Source organism: Idiotropiscis lumnitzeri, chromosome 1, assembly GCF_059441095.1.
Source record: "Idiotropiscis lumnitzeri isolate Australia: NSW breed Sydney's pygmy pipehorse chromosome 1, RoL_Ilum_1.0, whole genome shotgun sequence".
Classification (NCBI taxonomy): Eukaryota; Metazoa; Chordata; class Actinopteri; order Syngnathiformes; family Syngnathidae; genus Idiotropiscis; species Idiotropiscis lumnitzeri.
Genome location: NC_142391.1, coordinates 14,466,035 through 14,482,020, shown reverse-complemented (window position 1 = coordinate 14,482,020; position 15,986 = coordinate 14,466,035). Strand labels below are relative to the sequence as shown.

Sequence of the window (15,986 nt, the reverse complement as noted above, 5' to 3'; positions counted from 1 at the left end):
GTGTTTCTAATTGGATTACAAGACTTGGCATACGGGGGACAAAGAAGTAAACAGAATCAAGACTGATCCTACTGCGGGCATACAGAAGGTGCCACTATTTGTTTTACGTGGCAGATGGGCATGTGTTGAAAATGTCTTACTTTGCTTTCCCCGATTCATGCAGCTGCACTGACCAATTAATTAAGTAGACCTAATGCAGGACTTTAGACACGAATGTACTGTATTTTCTTATTTAATGCATGATGAACCAATGTCATAATAATCCAACATAATACATATGCAATGTCATAGAATGCGCTTGGAACACGGTTGAATAGCCATTTGTCAGCCTACTGTAAATACTGTGGCGTATACATGATTACACCACACTAAACCAGACCACACACATGCAGAGATTTCAGCCAGGAGACATTTGTCATTGGCTGGCTTCAGCTGATGAACTGCGGCAAGCTTGAACTGAGGTTTGTGATTGGCTGGCCTTAGCGTTGCATGAGAAGGCAAGCTTAAAATTGAGTTGCACATGTAATTTCAGGCACGGAAAACCTATTGTTGATTTTGAGATAGCTGGGTCTGTCACTTGCATCGCGCTTTCCTACCTTCGGTACCTCATTTACGCAAATTTAGCCACTGTAAAGATACATTTTTCAGCCAAACAGCAAATATGACACCATTAATTATCTTCTTTGTATTTTTAATGTCTGAGTGATAAACAACTCAACACTAGCATTTAACACAAAATAACTACTATGATCTAAAGAGAAAAAAAAGATTGTTGTTTTTTGGGAAATCCACGCTCCAACTGCATCATTCACAGCGCTACTATATTGCAACTTGCTAAAGTCTGAAAAGGACAATAGCTCTTACTCAACATGACACAATGACACTTTGCAGCCATGATAATGCTCTGTCCTTTCCACGAACTCCTCCCCTGGCAACAAGCTTTGGGTAAATGCACCAGAATAGAATGCAACTAGCGTCAAACTCCCCAGGGGGCGATGGTGCTCAAAGTCCAACATGCATCCAACATGCATCCAACATGCATCCAACATGCTGTGTTTCTATATTAGTATAAAGTTAGATAACGGCACCCGGTGTTAGTGAGAGAAAAGTTGCTCCATTTGTTATTTGTTGTTAAAAATCCACAACTTTGACTGACACTGAATCACTAAAGACATTCCTTTGAAATGCAAAATCTGATGGGCTCCAGCAGGCACGGGGCCCTCGAGAGGATAAGCGGATCAGATAATGGATGGATGTGTACTTCACAATGAGGAGATTCAGGTTTGAAAATCACACAATTTCAAATTTCAAAAGTGTTGGCAGACAGTTGGGTATATTTGATGAGCTTTTTGTTTAGTGGGCTGGTTTAAAATGTCATGACAGCAAACAAATACGGACTTCCTGCAGGGCTGACATTTGCCTTGCTGGTAATTGGCGGTAAGATAAGACAGTCAAGCGTTCGAAATTTCCATTAATTTGAACAGTATACAGTAAACAACAATGAGGTAAATAACAGATCAATACAACAAAAGTTTCTTAATTGGGGTGAACAAAATGCTTGGTTTTATTTTTGTAAAAGTGGGAAAACGTCCACAAAATTAAAGAAAAAATATTTACATAACATCATAGAGTTTCAATATGGTCACACTCATACCAAACTGCCTAACAATTTTTTTTTTGTCCTTGTACCGGGCATTTTTGCAACATCTGCATTGGACGAGTCATTTCTTGCAAAATTCTAAAAAAATTGAATTGGGCAGTTATGTTATTAGCATGAGAATATGGAAGTAAAAATAACGTACATGGTGTTGCTTTATAACTAATCCTCATTGCCTCCTTTCATGGGAAGATTGTCAGTCATCCAATACTGGAACAATTTGGCAACCGCAGTGGTTTCCTCTGAAACATGAAGACAACAAAGTGTGGTACTTGAACATACATTGGGAAGTGTATATTAAGTACTTGCATGGCAACATTAATGCTGATAAACTGTCAACAAGAATTCTATTTAGCTGTGCATAAAATGAACATTGGGAGTGGACCAGTCAAGTAGTTTATCAGAGGAACTCCACGGCGCCCAGAAATATGCTGAAGGGGGAGAGCTGCTCAGGACTTGCTATCAGAGCGCTTGTCTGCAGACACATGGATTATTGGATTGAACTAAACTGGAGGGGACTGAGTCAGAAAATGGTATGTTCGGAATATCAGAATTCATGAATGTGATGCGAAGGCCAAAGCAGTCCCTATTTTTTTTTTTTTAAGAAAAAGATGAGTCAATAGAAAGAACATTGAGAATTTCTTTTTCTATTTTGTTTGATTCATCCACTGCTTCTTTGATCAAATCTGCTGGAGGAGTTGCATTATGAAACACTGACAGAAGAATGACTCATGCGCCATAAAGACCGTGGGCATGTTTGAGCGGCTTTTCATGCAGTTGCGGAGCAGGTGCACAGAGAGGAAAGGGAAAATCTACAACAGGTTTGGAAACGGAGTGGATTTCAAAACCCAAAGCCCATATGGATGGACGGATGAGTATTCAGAGGTTCAATCTACTTGTTAGTGTCTTCGGAGACAACCAAACAAGTAGACCCCATGCAAGTCCCTGCTAATCCTATTATGAAACTTTTTAACCAATCACACACACGGACAAAAACGTGCCTGCGGGCTTGGGGTGCTTTGACCGTTGAGGAAGAGGCCGGGTTAACAGGTTTGAATGTGTGAGATGCGTGGTTAAGTTCATGTGTGCGTTTTTGCAAATTAAGGCATGTATGTGCAGGTAAAGGCTGTGGTGGGCAGGTCAGGGCAAGTTTTCTCAGGTGAACCATACGGAGATGCGAGTTTGTATAACATGAATGGCAAGCATGGGCTGACAAAGGCAAGTACAAACTTGCACGGACCTGCCGATGATGTTTCCGAGCATCCAGGCAAGAGGAAGCCATTTTGAATTACGCATCAACAACACTAAACCACTTAATAACATTAATCAGTCAGGGGTTGGATTAGACCACGCGTGGGCAAACTAAGGCCCGGGGGCCACATGCCAGTTAAGCGTTTTAATCCGGCCCGCCGAACTTGAAAAAATAAATAAATGAATAAACCTTGTTAATGTTTTATTTTATTTGTCTAAATACTGTGGTTTTTCAAAGACATGTATATTATTATAATGCTTTGGTTCACTTTCATTTAAAATTAAATGTATTTTATTTTCTCCGATGGGGTGAGGTTACTAAAACACTCCATCCATCTGCTCCTGGTCCGGCTCCTCTGTCAAATTTTAGAAACCAGTGTGGCCCGCCAATCAAATGTTTTGCCCACCCCTGGATTAGACAGTTCCCGGATTTTGGATAATTCTCAATTTCCAACATTGCGGAAACAATTTGGGGAAAGCCCTTTTCTTTTCCAGTGCAACAGTGCTCTATAGCACCAAGAAAGAAAGTAGAGGCAAAGTTTTGCAAAGAGAGAACTTGAAAGCACATTTGTGATCAATTATGACTTCATATCTCACAAATGTTCATACACATATCAGGTTTAAATACTTTTCCAAAGCACATTTTTAATCTTTTCCAGCACATTTTATGATTACTTAAATCAGTGGTTCTCAAACCATTTATACTAAGTATCGCATAAAAAAAACAAATCTTGCTCTTCGAGTACCATCATAATGACCAACATTAAAATACAGATGTGTATTAGGCCCAAATGTTCATGTACAATGTGGCCTAAACACTGCTGGATGTATTCAAACACTTCTCAAAGGTTACCAAAATATTCGTAAATCTACTGCAATATTCTCTATAAGTAATCAAAAGTTATCTAAAGACTCATAAATATGAACGTAGGAAAATAGGGGTGACATCAAATGACCTCAGGTGCTAGATCTGGCCCGCTGGCCTTGAGTTGGACACCTCCAGCATCTAACGAATCACTAACCTTCGGGCATTAGTGTGTTGTTGTGGAGGTCCTGCAGTGCCTTTTCCAGTCTTTTTGCATCCTTGTTTTGAATACATAGCTTGAGAGTGTGAAGATGCTTCAAGAGAGACGCAGGCCTGCTTCCACTGGTGATGCTGCTCAAAAGATCCTCCAACACACCGGGGAGGCGAGGAAGCTTCTCTGCACGCAGTAAAGCTGAAGGACCACACGACACCCCATTACTTTGTCAAACTCCTGTAGGACTATCAAATTCACACTTGAATAAAGCAGCATGAGACCGTGTGGACGTTTACAACAAGCTTAATCGATATTTTGCACATTCAATAAACACAGACATTTTGATCCATAAAGCTCAGCACTCACAATCTGACTTATAGATTTCCATTGTGGTCCTGAGGAAATCCGCCACCTCAGCAGCGCTCACCCCATCTTCGTCGTCCTCCACCTCATTTTGTCTTTGGTATGTGAACTCCAGGGCAGAAGCCCGAGGCATCAAACCCATTGAGAGCATCTTCTCTTTGTGCCGTTTCTTTTTCAGTTTTCTTTTCTTGTTCCGGCTCATGCGCACTCCTTCCTCATCCATCGGCGTCCCATTCTGAACAAAACTCGACACAATAGTTGAAGCTGTTCCATCTTTGTCTCCATGAAGGTTTAGTCTCTTTTTTCTTCTTTTTCGTCGTCTTTTCTGTTTATTTGCTTCTACATCTTGGTCCTGCTCTTCACTACATTCCTGGATGTCATCTTCTGCAAGGCATGAGAAAGATTTATTTTTTTAAATTAAAACGCATTATAGACATTTCACCACTAAGCACAAAATGTTTGTATTCAATAACAGCCATAAATTAAATAATCAATCATCAAATTATAATAAAGTACAACACTACACTATCGGGAAGGATATTTACCAACATTACATAACATTTTTCTTTTCCAGAATATATTGTGAATTTCAAACAATTACGTCCGATTGTGACAAAGAAATGATAAAAACAAAACAGAAAAAATTAGGAGTGACCCTGGACTGACTTGACTCAGTCAAGGGTTGCAGATGAAAAGAAAATGAGGCCCATGATTCATTCACTCGTTTAATCGAAGTGGACATTGCATCAAAAATTATGATTAATTTGGATTGGCACCACCATTTAATCGCATTGTACAGGTGCACCTAATGTAGTTGCCAGTAAAATCACAGACAAATATTCAAAAATTAACCTACAGATGCTTTCTTGACAGCTATTTTTATCCTGTTCAGTGAGGTAAAACAAATAACATCACGTGGGGTTCAACATTAAGGTAGATGATAAGCACAGCGAGCCGTGAAATGAAACAACACTGTAATTAAAATGTGATTTGTGCAAAGACGGAGACAAACACAGCACACTGCTCTAAAAATATTTTGGTCAATTTCTAAACCATTTCTCCATAAAAAAAATTGTTTTTTTTTTAATTCTTCTACCAAACATCTAACTAGCCGTCTTAAAACACCATATGCGCTGCATTTAAGGAACACCAAATCTCTCATGGTCTGTTTCTAAGTTTTACAGAGTAAAATAATTGAATGGGACTCAGGAAGACTACCTGAAGCTAAATTTCTTTGGTAAATCCAGTTTATCCTTATGATGCAAATCACAAGTTCATAGCGATAGATGATTATTGCTGCCTTACCAGATGGACACTCCCCACTATTTATGCCCTCAAGTGTGACACATTTCACTGAATCTACATCATAGTCTTCAGGAGGAGGAAGAACCGTGTACATTCGCCTGCTTTGAATGGCTGCACCAACATTTTGTGTCATGGTTGAATTACCTATTAAAATATAAATAAAATGAAAGTTAAAAGTTAATTCCACTATAAGTCCCGAAAGAGCATTAATTAATTCTAAACAATATTTGATGCAAACAACACAAAAAGTCCAAAAATACAATTAATCTTACTGTGAGGAAGATCCTGAGGAGCGTTTTTTCTTTTCACAGGTTTTTTAATTTCCAAAGCATCCGCTCGTATGCATGGTGGGGTGGGTTCATTCTCCAATTTAGGGGCTGCAGGGTAAAGCTTCTGGAGTACTTTGGACTGGAATACTATAAGGGATGAACATAAACTGTATTATAAATTGTTAATCGCATAAACAGGACAGTTGATTGACACTTTTAATGCAGAAGGGACACATTAAGTTGAGCTGGTACTTCAGTGTCATGAAAACAGAAATTCTTTAATTTTCTCAGTTTCCCATAGTTTAATGCACAAGATCAACAAAACGAAAACATAGTTTGATTTATTATGAGGGAAAAAAGAAGGAGTGCAGAATGAAAGAAAACTAGGGTGGCGCAAACAGTTTCCTGCAGCCTAAAACTGTTTTTTGGGGTTTGTCAGATGATGCCAGAAACAATAATCATACATTTTTAGGTTGTTTTTGAATGGCATAATGCTTTAGACTGTTGCACTTGGAGACATTATTTTTATTTTTATTTTTTTTCAAAACAAGTCAAACTACTGATGTTGGACTTTGCTGAAGAGAAAATAAAAGTGCTGTGCTATTCTCATATTCAAGTGATGATTTTAAGTTATATTTTTTAAAGTTGGTCGCGACTGTGCGACAATAGCAGAATGCGTGTCCAAGAAACACTGTAGTCAAACTGACTTATTGTGTCAGATATCCAGTCGTTTACACCTCCTGCCTTACATCATTCAAGTAGATTGTGCGTGTATCTTTCGGTAAAATTCAGTGTATTACAAGCAATGATTGTAAGTCAAAATTGGAACTCTTGTGTCAATACTTTTACATGTTGTTTCGATGATTTGTAAGAGACGGAGGAACACGTGCATTTGTTTACATCCAGAAGCTCCAAGCATGGCAAGCTAGCAACTTTAGCTTGCCACTTCCTACAAACGAAACGTGGTCGTAGCGTTTCATAGAGATAATTATAACGGAATATGTGATACATACCTTCTTTCCTGTGTGCCATGACAGCTGGAGTGACTGAAGGCGAAGTCACTAAATTGTTAGTTGTCACCCACTAGTGTTGAGAACGCAGCTAGCTAACTTAGCTAACCTCGAGCAACTTGATAAACATTAGCATTAGCTTTCAACATTACTCTTGGGTTGATACATTCCCAAATGAAATAACACAGTGCTTTATAATCATGCAATCAAAACACTTTTGTCATTTCTGCCTAAAACGGGTCGACGACGCGTGGCTCTTCCCCTCCAATCACCCTAGCATCACGTCAACAACGAAAGACTGGAACCGCCCCGGCACCGGAACTCCGTTCAACATATTAGCATTTGGACGCTCGCGTCCATATCAGAAAAGCGCTGCTCACTTTTTAGCAAATATCAGTGCATCAGCAGTACCTCTCCCATACGTTCTATGATTCGGCGTGCAAAGCAAGCGCATACATGAATGCTACTTTGTCAACAACTGTACTTTGATGAAACAACCCAGTCGAATATGTGATCCCGATGAACAACTTTCACGAAATACGTGTCTTCCGACCAAAATATATTAGCCACGTGAATATTGTTTGGTCAAGTTAAATTGCTTGACAGTAGCCGATTACTTTTGAATGACAGTACTGTATTAGGCACCACAGCCCCACCGGTGTTTGAATGCTGTAATAACATTAGTCGAGCCAGCTGCAGGGTGTGAGTGAGGAGGAGAAAAATGATTGAGGAGGAGAAAAACTCGAGTGCACCTCGTGGCTCGGCATCATCACCAGGCTGAGTTGGCTTTGACTTACCTTCCGAACTTGGGTTGGGATTTCAACATGTGAACGGACTTTGCAGAAGGAGGAATGCCAGCTTTTAAGAAGGTAATCAAAACCACCTTATTAGTAATCAGTGTTGACATTTTACCACAAATATGTTATGTGCATGAGGTATTTTGTGCACTATATCAGATGCACAAATAGAATTAAAAATGGCCTACATATATGTATGTTAAAAGATGTGATTAGATAATGAGACACTTGCATTGCCCCGTTACCCTTATTTCTACATGATTTCAATTTGAGAACATGTCTCAATCATTTTGATACCCAAGTACAAAATGCAGGTGTTTTGTCTAAAATCGCGTGGGCATGAATTACCATCCCTCCGCTTTCTGCAAATCATCAATTCATGGGGAGGAGGTGTGGATGAAGAGCAACTGAGTCTGAAAGGAGCCTGCTGAGTACAAGGTTAACTTCTTTAACAGAACCCTGTATTTTCTTTCATGCACACCGTAGTTGCTGTGGGTGGATGTGCAATGATTGCCGAGTCCTTGCCAAGACTGAATAAGCGTGTCTCAAAAAAGGCTCTGCATGAATTGAGGATTCTGTACCTCTACAAATGTACATCAAACCGGTTGCATAATAGCTTGCAGCTTTTTTTTAACATGGAATTCCCACTTGCATACTGTTAGAGCAAGTAGAGTATTGGGTCACTCGTAGTGCGTATTTTGTTTGTAGTTTGACAATGACGATGTTCAGTCTTTATCTTTGTACGTTTGAATGTCGCAAAAATCAAAGTGTACATTTTCTGTCACACTGGAATAGAAACTTGTATCGTGCAGAACGCGAGTTTCAGTACAGCAAAAACACACCATACACGGCACATGCTGACGATAAAATGCTTGCTGCCATCTTCACCTGACATAATCACTGAGATGCTAAAAATAGGGGCAAATATCAGTTTTTTTTGCAATACTGTTTGATGTAAATCTTCCTCACACTTTGAACCTTAGTGATGTTACCTTCTTTATTCTTAACTGTCCACCCCTCACCATAACGAGAAGTACTTTACTATAAAATAAATTGCTATTAGTTTTACGTTGCCTATTTAATCTGTGATTACTCTGTTCACTCATCCCCATTATTGCTAGTGCGGTCTTCACCTGGTGAGCAGAAATATGCTCCCTGACTCCTCAGCTGAATTCAACAATAATTCGACTCCCTTGTGCATTTCCGCATTGAATATGAGTCCACTTGCTTCACATAACTTTTGGAATAAGTCTTGAAAATAAACCAGAAAACGCCAAAGAAAAAGCAACATATCTTGCTTAACTCTGGTTTCTCTAGAAGCTCTAAAGTTTTGTGTGACTACACAAGTATCTTTTAACAATAATTCAAAATCAAATTTTGAATTGTACACTTTAATAAACAGATAATTTTAGCAGTTCCAATATGTTTGTTTTTTTATTATTGCTGTTTAGCCAAAGGATGGGCCTGAAAATCAACAAAGGAATTGTTAAGAATTTGTTGTGCGTGAATTATTGATTGTTTTGAAATGGATCACCCAGAGCTCCATTGTCATGGCCATCTTTAGACCGGGTCCCCTTGGCGACCCCCCTTAAGGCAGAACCAGAGAGGCCGAGTAAGGAGGTTGCTCCAGCATGATGACTTTCTTCCCAAACAGGAACTGTCAGAGGCTCAGTGCCTTCTGAGCAGCAGACACATTGTCATAGTGAAGCAGCCTTTGTCCTAGCACAGTGCTGGGTTCTTCTCACACACTGAACGAAACAATTGCCACTAGATCGTTTTTGTCGAGGTGCTGCTTGATCATCTGGCCCACATTGATGAGACAATGTCATAGTTTGGTTTAGGTTTCAAATTTAATATCGTTTCTGACACCAATCCTCAAACACATTGTAGGATGAGCTCGACTTCTACCTTTAACTTATCCATGATGGAAATCAATTTTTTTATATTTAATCTAAACCCTTCCAACATGTATTTTAAGTTACCGTACATAAAAGGAGCAGGGCTTAATTAAAAACTAAAACCGATGTTCAATGAACAGAAGACAAAAATAGGTCGTTGACACCCTTTTACTGTCCTAAGCAAGCACTCACAAATTGAGTGTTTCAGCAGTGCACATATGCACACACACGCACGCACACCCCCACCTCATCGCCCATGCTCTCTCAAAGTTGTCAATATGAGGCTTGTGTGGACCTTGCCTGCTTGACAGTGACAAGATAAGGCTCTCACAGTCTGTTTCAAGATGCAAAGCAAAGCTCGAAGTTCACATGTACGTGAGCAGTGATGCCATTTTGATCTACAGTGGAGAGGAGCTAGTCCTGAAACATTTAGCAAGCTCTTTTCTCAGCCTCTTTACCCTGCACAAATGTGTGCCTGATGTTACACCACGTCCTATTATATGAAAGCCCTCTGTCATTTTAATAAGTTTTTTTATCTTAAAGGGGAAGTCAACCCAAGATGAAAAAAACGCCTCCTGTTTTATTTAAAATTAGCATTTTTACTTAACAGTTTTTTTTAAAACTTTAGTCTACCAAGTATTTATTCCTTAAAATACGTCCAAAACATGGAATTTACTCAACCTCGTCCCGTCTAGGGAACACTAATTGCTGCAAGAGCAAGGTGTCAGCTTGCCTGCCTATGGAGTCTATCAAAACTTTGTGTCCTTTTCAACCTGTAAACATATACAATTGATCATTGCAATATTTTTTATTCATTTAATGTCAATAAAATACAAAATATCATGCCGGTTGCTTTTAGATTCTCACAGATTGAAGTAAATGAGTAGCAATGTGCATATGCGCCTATTTCTTTGCGATTGGTCACTGTTTTCAGACACTAATTGGCAACAAAATGTGACAAACCAAGCCAGTAAACAGCTTTCCTCCTTACTTCACTGACATAGACTTAAATCACTACAGAGTTTCTCAGAGGGAGAATTTTAGGGCTGACATCATTTTTATATACATACCTATTATGTAAGTGCCATTGGTCAGTCCAATGAAGTCTCTCTTTTCAATAATTTTGTTGGCACCTGTTTAAATATTTTGTCGACCTTGACGTGTGTATTTGCTTCTGAGATAAAACAACCTCTTATTGGCCACTCACTGCTTTCATACCTCAGGTTCCAAGAGGTTTGCAAGGCCGTAAAGCAGGGATACAATGGCCATTTGCAGCAGTGGAATTGCCCTGAAGTAGCTTTGAAATGACTCAAGAAAATTGTCATTTGTCAAACAATGCTCCTTTTATGTAGCCTCTGAGTTTACCCTCTGTCTGAACAAACTGTCACTATGTCCAGTTTCTTCTCCATTCCGGCCGTAAAAGATTATTTTCCTTTATGAAACTAATTAATCATTTGTATATCTCTCACAATCGCCGATCTTACTTGAAGTGTGCACCTGAGATAACCTACCATAATTAAAACCAATTGTGGGACTATTTGCGAATAGTGATTCCCCCCCATCTAGTCTTCAAATTAGCCTGGAAGCTGTTTCTGCATCCACTCCATTGTTCCAGGGATTTTACTTCCATCTTTTAAAGAAAGCAGAGGTCAAGGCGGTGGTATGATCGACATGCCTCAGTGTTAGAATTCAAAGCAAGCCACAGATAAGTCTTGTGGGGGCTACCCGATCTTGATACATTACTTTGTCTTGCCTTTGTGAATGAAATGGATGTTTGTATCTGATTTGACTGCATAAGTATATATAGCATTATAGCATTTGTGAAATGAAGGAAACGTAGATATTGCCATTTCAGTGACCAGGCTGAGACTTTAATATCAACTCTAATCCAAGTTGAGTTATGCCAGATGAAAAATAAAAACCCAAATACCTATTCGTTGACAGTAAATCTTCACTACTCCCAACTTTCTTGTCTCTGTAGTAACGAATAAACCAAAACAAGCAGTACATTAATTTTTCACCGTTTGTTTTCCTCCTGAACAGTATTGTCTCAGTCTATTTTTTTTTCATTGTATGTTTCAAATAAAATATATTTAACAAGGCATGAGCAGGAATATGAGAATTTAAGAGTTAGCCACTCTAAGGGGAAGAGCATGATGGAAGACTGATAACGGATTTGAAGATTGTCAGTCGATTTCAAAGAGCTACACTTTAAACATATTTGATTATCTCTTTATCTTCTTAATGTTTTGCAAAATTCAAAACATGAGGATGCGTGCATATGATTCAAATGATCCATCTTTTGAAATTGACGATTATTGTGAGGAAACTAATTGTATTTCAGAACCCCTAAATATAAATGTCCCACTTACGTGTCACTGGGATTGTCCATGTGTGTTTTGTAATTGTGTCTGTCATCAATCCTCCCCGCTTGAACAGACAAAACACTGACGCCTGACGCACTGATGTATGTAAAATTAGATGGCTTGTCTGTAATCCTTTTAACAAGGCAAGCGACAGCTCTGTGACACAGATGAGGCACTGACAGTTTGTTCTCCTCACTCCTCCAGTATCGTACATATCTGCCAACCAGCATCAATTAGAATTGCTTTAGTCACTACAAACAAACCAACTCCCGCATCGCCGGGACCACGAGGCTTTTCAACAATAGCCACTACTTGTTTCACACTTGACTACTGAAGCGAAATTTGTGGTTGTGTTGACCCATGAAAGGTCATGGAGGCAATCTTTACACTGTCATAATTTTAAGATGGAAGGATGTTCCCTTACTGTATCAAATTAATGTTGAATGAGTGAGCAGTGCTTCCATCCGGAAATTGGAAGTTTAGTTTCAATGGATGTTTGCAACTCTATAACCGAGTTAATTACAAAACTTGGCGTATGATGAACCAATCCCATTGATACATAAGGGTTAATATTCACAGACCAAACCACGAACCGAACAGGGCTCACTACTTTTTGACTGCCCCTCGTATTTCTGTAAGAGGATAAAGGGGTGGGTGGTTAACCAATGCACATCCGTTCTTCAGCCGTTTTGATAACAATCCAAAATGCATCTTGGCATATTTTCCCAGCCAAGTCTTTATAAGTCATCAACCGATGCATCCTTGGTTTAAGCAAGCTGAGAAGAGCAACATTCCAGTATCCTGTGCGTTCTTGATTTGTCTGTACTTTCAAATGGAACAGGACTTGAGCCGCGACTGATGACGTTTCACAAGATCACTAAGATATAAGAATGGACAAAAGCGCACATTGAGAAATGGCTTATGTCTCTTGGCTGACCCGGGAACATCTGTAAAATCCTCCCGAAAGCACAGATGAAGTGGCTGGGGAGAGAGAATTCTGGACATTCCTTTAAGGCTGCTTCAACCCAATCCCGGGTAAGAGGAAGAAAATGATTGGATGTTTGGGGACAAGCCATTTGGGCTCATCTCCACTTCTTCAGTTTGGCCTACTTCTCTCGAGAGATACCTTTGTTCTTTTCATTGCTTAATTAAAGGAGGCACTTATCAGATCGCGTCTAGTTCCTTCTTAGCTAGCAGTAAAGTATATTAGATTTCTCAGAGCCAATGCAGAGCAATGTTCGCGCTAAAATCGCAAGAGTAGGATGGGTATATTGATATTGCTTCACTAATCTTTACACCAATGGATCTGTCACTCAGTAGCAAGGACAAAAGGAAAATTGATGGCACCAGCTGAGCCACGTTATTTCTTCCCTGGGCTTCTTTCTGTTCTGAAGCCTTTTGAAATCTAATATTTAGATTCAATGACAGGCATATAATCAAATAATCCAGTTTACATCGAAGGTAATTTAAATCCTTTTATTTACTGTCCAATTCATCAATGCCACTTTTTAAGAGGTCCTCAGGGGGGCAAATTATTATCAGCAAATATGGTATTTTAGATCCATTACAATATAATATTATCCAGGATAATAGATGGTTTTCATTATGGATTAGATTATGGAGCCTCTGGCAAGTGAGCTGTTCAACAATCAACTCTGCAAGGCTTGTTAAAGTCATACATGTTAAAACTCAAATTTCAGATATGCCCTCAGCCCCATTGCTGTTTTGTCGAACTGCATCAACAATATATGTGACTGTTGGTATCTCCGTGCGCTATTCAAATGATCAGTTACTGTAACTGCAGAAACTTGCAAACGGGAAACTTTGTTGGTGCACTCCACACATCATCTTGAGAGAGATAACATTTGACTTAAAGAGAGAACTTGATGACAATGTGTATACTGTTTTCATATTGCATTGTTGTAAATTGTAATTGCTTGGAGTTGCTTAATACTGACTGCATTTTTCACATTTCCTTACAGGTGTTGCCTGCCTTTCTTCAAAAGCATTGCTGTATCGCCCCGAACAGGAATGCAGGTAATAACCCCCCCAAAAATAGATGCCCTCCCCAATGCACATCAGTATGGTGATGCAACAATTAAAACCATTCTTGGTGTTTTTTTGGGTAGGGCTGGGTAATTAATCGGAATGTAATTGTGATTTCAATTTTGGGTTCGTACGGTCTTAAAAACATTACAATAGAAGAAAAACTATTAATGTGCTAACAATGCGTGTGTTTGCAAATTCACCAATGTTGTGAAACTACCCTGAATGCACCATGATGCTTGTGCTGAAAGTGTGTGACGTTTATGTGATTCTGTTCTTCCGAAGTGTGCTTTAAGATTTTAATTGACACCCCAGTTAGAGTTTAATGAAATCTAAACACTCAACAAAATAATCACACCCATTATGTATTTAAATACAAGACATGCTTTGTTTCACAAACAGCGCAAGTGCTAATGCTAAAGTCAATGTAAAATACCATTAACATGCTAATGGTAAATTAACATTGACTCCCAGGAGTGCGAATCCTTCAAATAATTTATATCCACTCACAAAATTCCCTAGGTGTGAGTGTGAGAGCGGATGTTTGTTTGTCTTTGTGTGCCATGTGCTTGGCCGGCAACCAGTTCAGGGTGTACCCAGCCTATTGCCCGAAGACATCTTGGGATAAGCTCCAGCACTCCCGCGACCTCCGTGAGGAGAAGCAGAACAGATAATGGATTGATAGATAATACAAAGAATAAATTATGAATTACAAAACGTGTGATGTAAAGTTATTTACTATGACCGGCACAAGTAACAAAGCTAAACAGTAATACAAAGAGTAAAGACAAATAATTGTATTAGTTTATTTATTTTTGTGCCGTTCATTTGGACCTGCCCCACAATAGGTTTGAACCCAGTTTAGACTGAACATCACAAAAATGACAGATGGTAGAGGATTTGAATGAGAATAAAGAGAATAATAAGACTTATATTCATCATATGAATGTACCCGACGCATAATGCTCATATGCTCGCTCCATTTTGGCCGCAGAATTTCGCTATTTCATCCACATGAAATTTAAATGTGATTAAGTATTATTGTATATATAATATATGTATATTATAAGGATGGTAAAGCAGGGTACTTCCAAGCATGATTTGAACAGGCAAGTCACAGGGCGCTTGCAACCACTGCCTGGTGCCAGCACAGAAAAATCCATCTCCCCATGCGCAGTCAAAAGCATACTGGAAAAGGTGTGGCTTTACCAACGTTGCAATATACTTCACATACTGCATTTGTGTGTCTTGGCATCGGATGTTTGAACATTCAGTTGTATCTTGCTTTTAGTGTGTCTATGCGAGTGGGGGAAGCATTAATATGCTAGTGTGTGTGTGTGGACTGCTGCGTTCAAATGTGGCCCGGATAAACGCTTACTCTTCCACTGCTGCACAGTCCCAATTTACAAATACACACTTCAGAACCAAAACAGGGTACCATTTGGTTTCAACTGACTCGGTTCTCAGTAGTATCGACCCAAATCGGTTCCTATCCAAAAAAGTGCTGACTTCAGTACCCATCCTTAACTCCATGAATGCACAGAACCACATTGATCCTAAGAGGCCAATGCAGGCAGAGCAAGAACAGCCAGCATTTGTTTATTTAATTTTGTTATTGTGAATGTTGTCGGACATTCTTATTTGACATTTTTTCCACATTTCTTTTCCAGTTGTTCTTTTGAGTCACAGTGTATCTAAAGTTGAGTCTTCATGGATTCAAGGAATTTTTATTTGTCATACCAACACATATTTAATATAATCTGGCACAAAGTGCAATACGTGATGTGTGCAAAGATGCAATGCAGGAAAGGTATGGCTGCAGCAGAATGAAAATGCCAGAGGCTTGAATTTCGTGTGATATTTACAAGGTCAATTTGTACTTGGGGGAGAAACGTGTGGTCAAGAATTAAGTGTTCTACGTGCAGGGATGAACAGGCATGAGAGTATGATGATAGCTTTAAGTTATTGAGTTTTGATAGTCGAATAAATACAAAGCTTTGAAATG

At 39.2% G+C, this 15,986-nt stretch overlaps 2 protein-coding genes across 8 annotated transcripts in view; one reads left to right on the top strand and one right to left on the bottom strand.

The window, feature by feature from the left end:
• Positions 1-91: 91 nt before the first annotated feature.
• On the bottom strand, positions 92-7,584 carry erich1 (glutamate rich 1). Of its 2 annotated transcripts, XM_088319261.1 has the most exons (6): positions 6,878-7,578; positions 5,868-6,011; positions 5,596-5,739; positions 4,294-4,674; positions 3,931-4,125; positions 1,329-1,899 (listed from the first exon to the last, which is right to left on the bottom strand). In XM_088319261.1, the coding sequence occupies exons 1-6, from the start codon at positions 6,894-6,896 to the stop codon at positions 1,820-1,822; spliced, it is 963 nt and encodes a 320-aa protein (XP_088175387.1). In that variant the 5' UTR covers positions 6,897-7,578; the 3' UTR covers positions 1,329-1,819. The 2 variants fall into 2 exon arrangements, with proteins under 2 accessions (XP_088175395.1, XP_088175387.1); XM_088319269.1 differs by lacking the exon at positions 5,596-5,739 and having other exon boundaries at positions 92-1,899; positions 6,878-7,584.
• Positions 7,218-15,986, top strand: part of dlgap2a (discs, large (Drosophila) homolog-associated protein 2a) — a 154,599-nt gene continuing 145,830 nt past the window's right edge. For all 6 annotated transcript variants that reach the window (XM_088319239.1, XM_088319234.1, XM_088319203.1 and 3 more), the window contains exons 1-2: positions 7,218-7,743; positions 13,918-13,972. In XM_088319239.1, coding sequence (XP_088175365.1) covers positions 7,726-7,743; positions 13,918-13,972 — 73 coding nt within the window. In that variant the 5' untranslated portion in view covers positions 7,218-7,725. The remainder of the gene's footprint in view (positions 7,744-13,917; positions 13,973-15,986) is intronic.

What these genes read in the sequence shown, in the direction of transcription:
- erich1 (XM_088319261.1), bottom strand. An exon ending in TAGTGGGGAGTGTCCATCTG is followed by an intron (nt 4,675 to 5,595) that starts GTAAGGCAGCAA and finishes CATGCCTTGCAG; the next exon opens with AAGATGACATCCAGGAATGT. An exon ending in GGAAATCTATAAGTCAGATT is followed by an intron (nt 4,126 to 4,293) that starts GTGAGTGCTGAG and finishes GTGGTCCTTCAG; the next exon opens with CTTTACTGCGTGCAGAGAAG.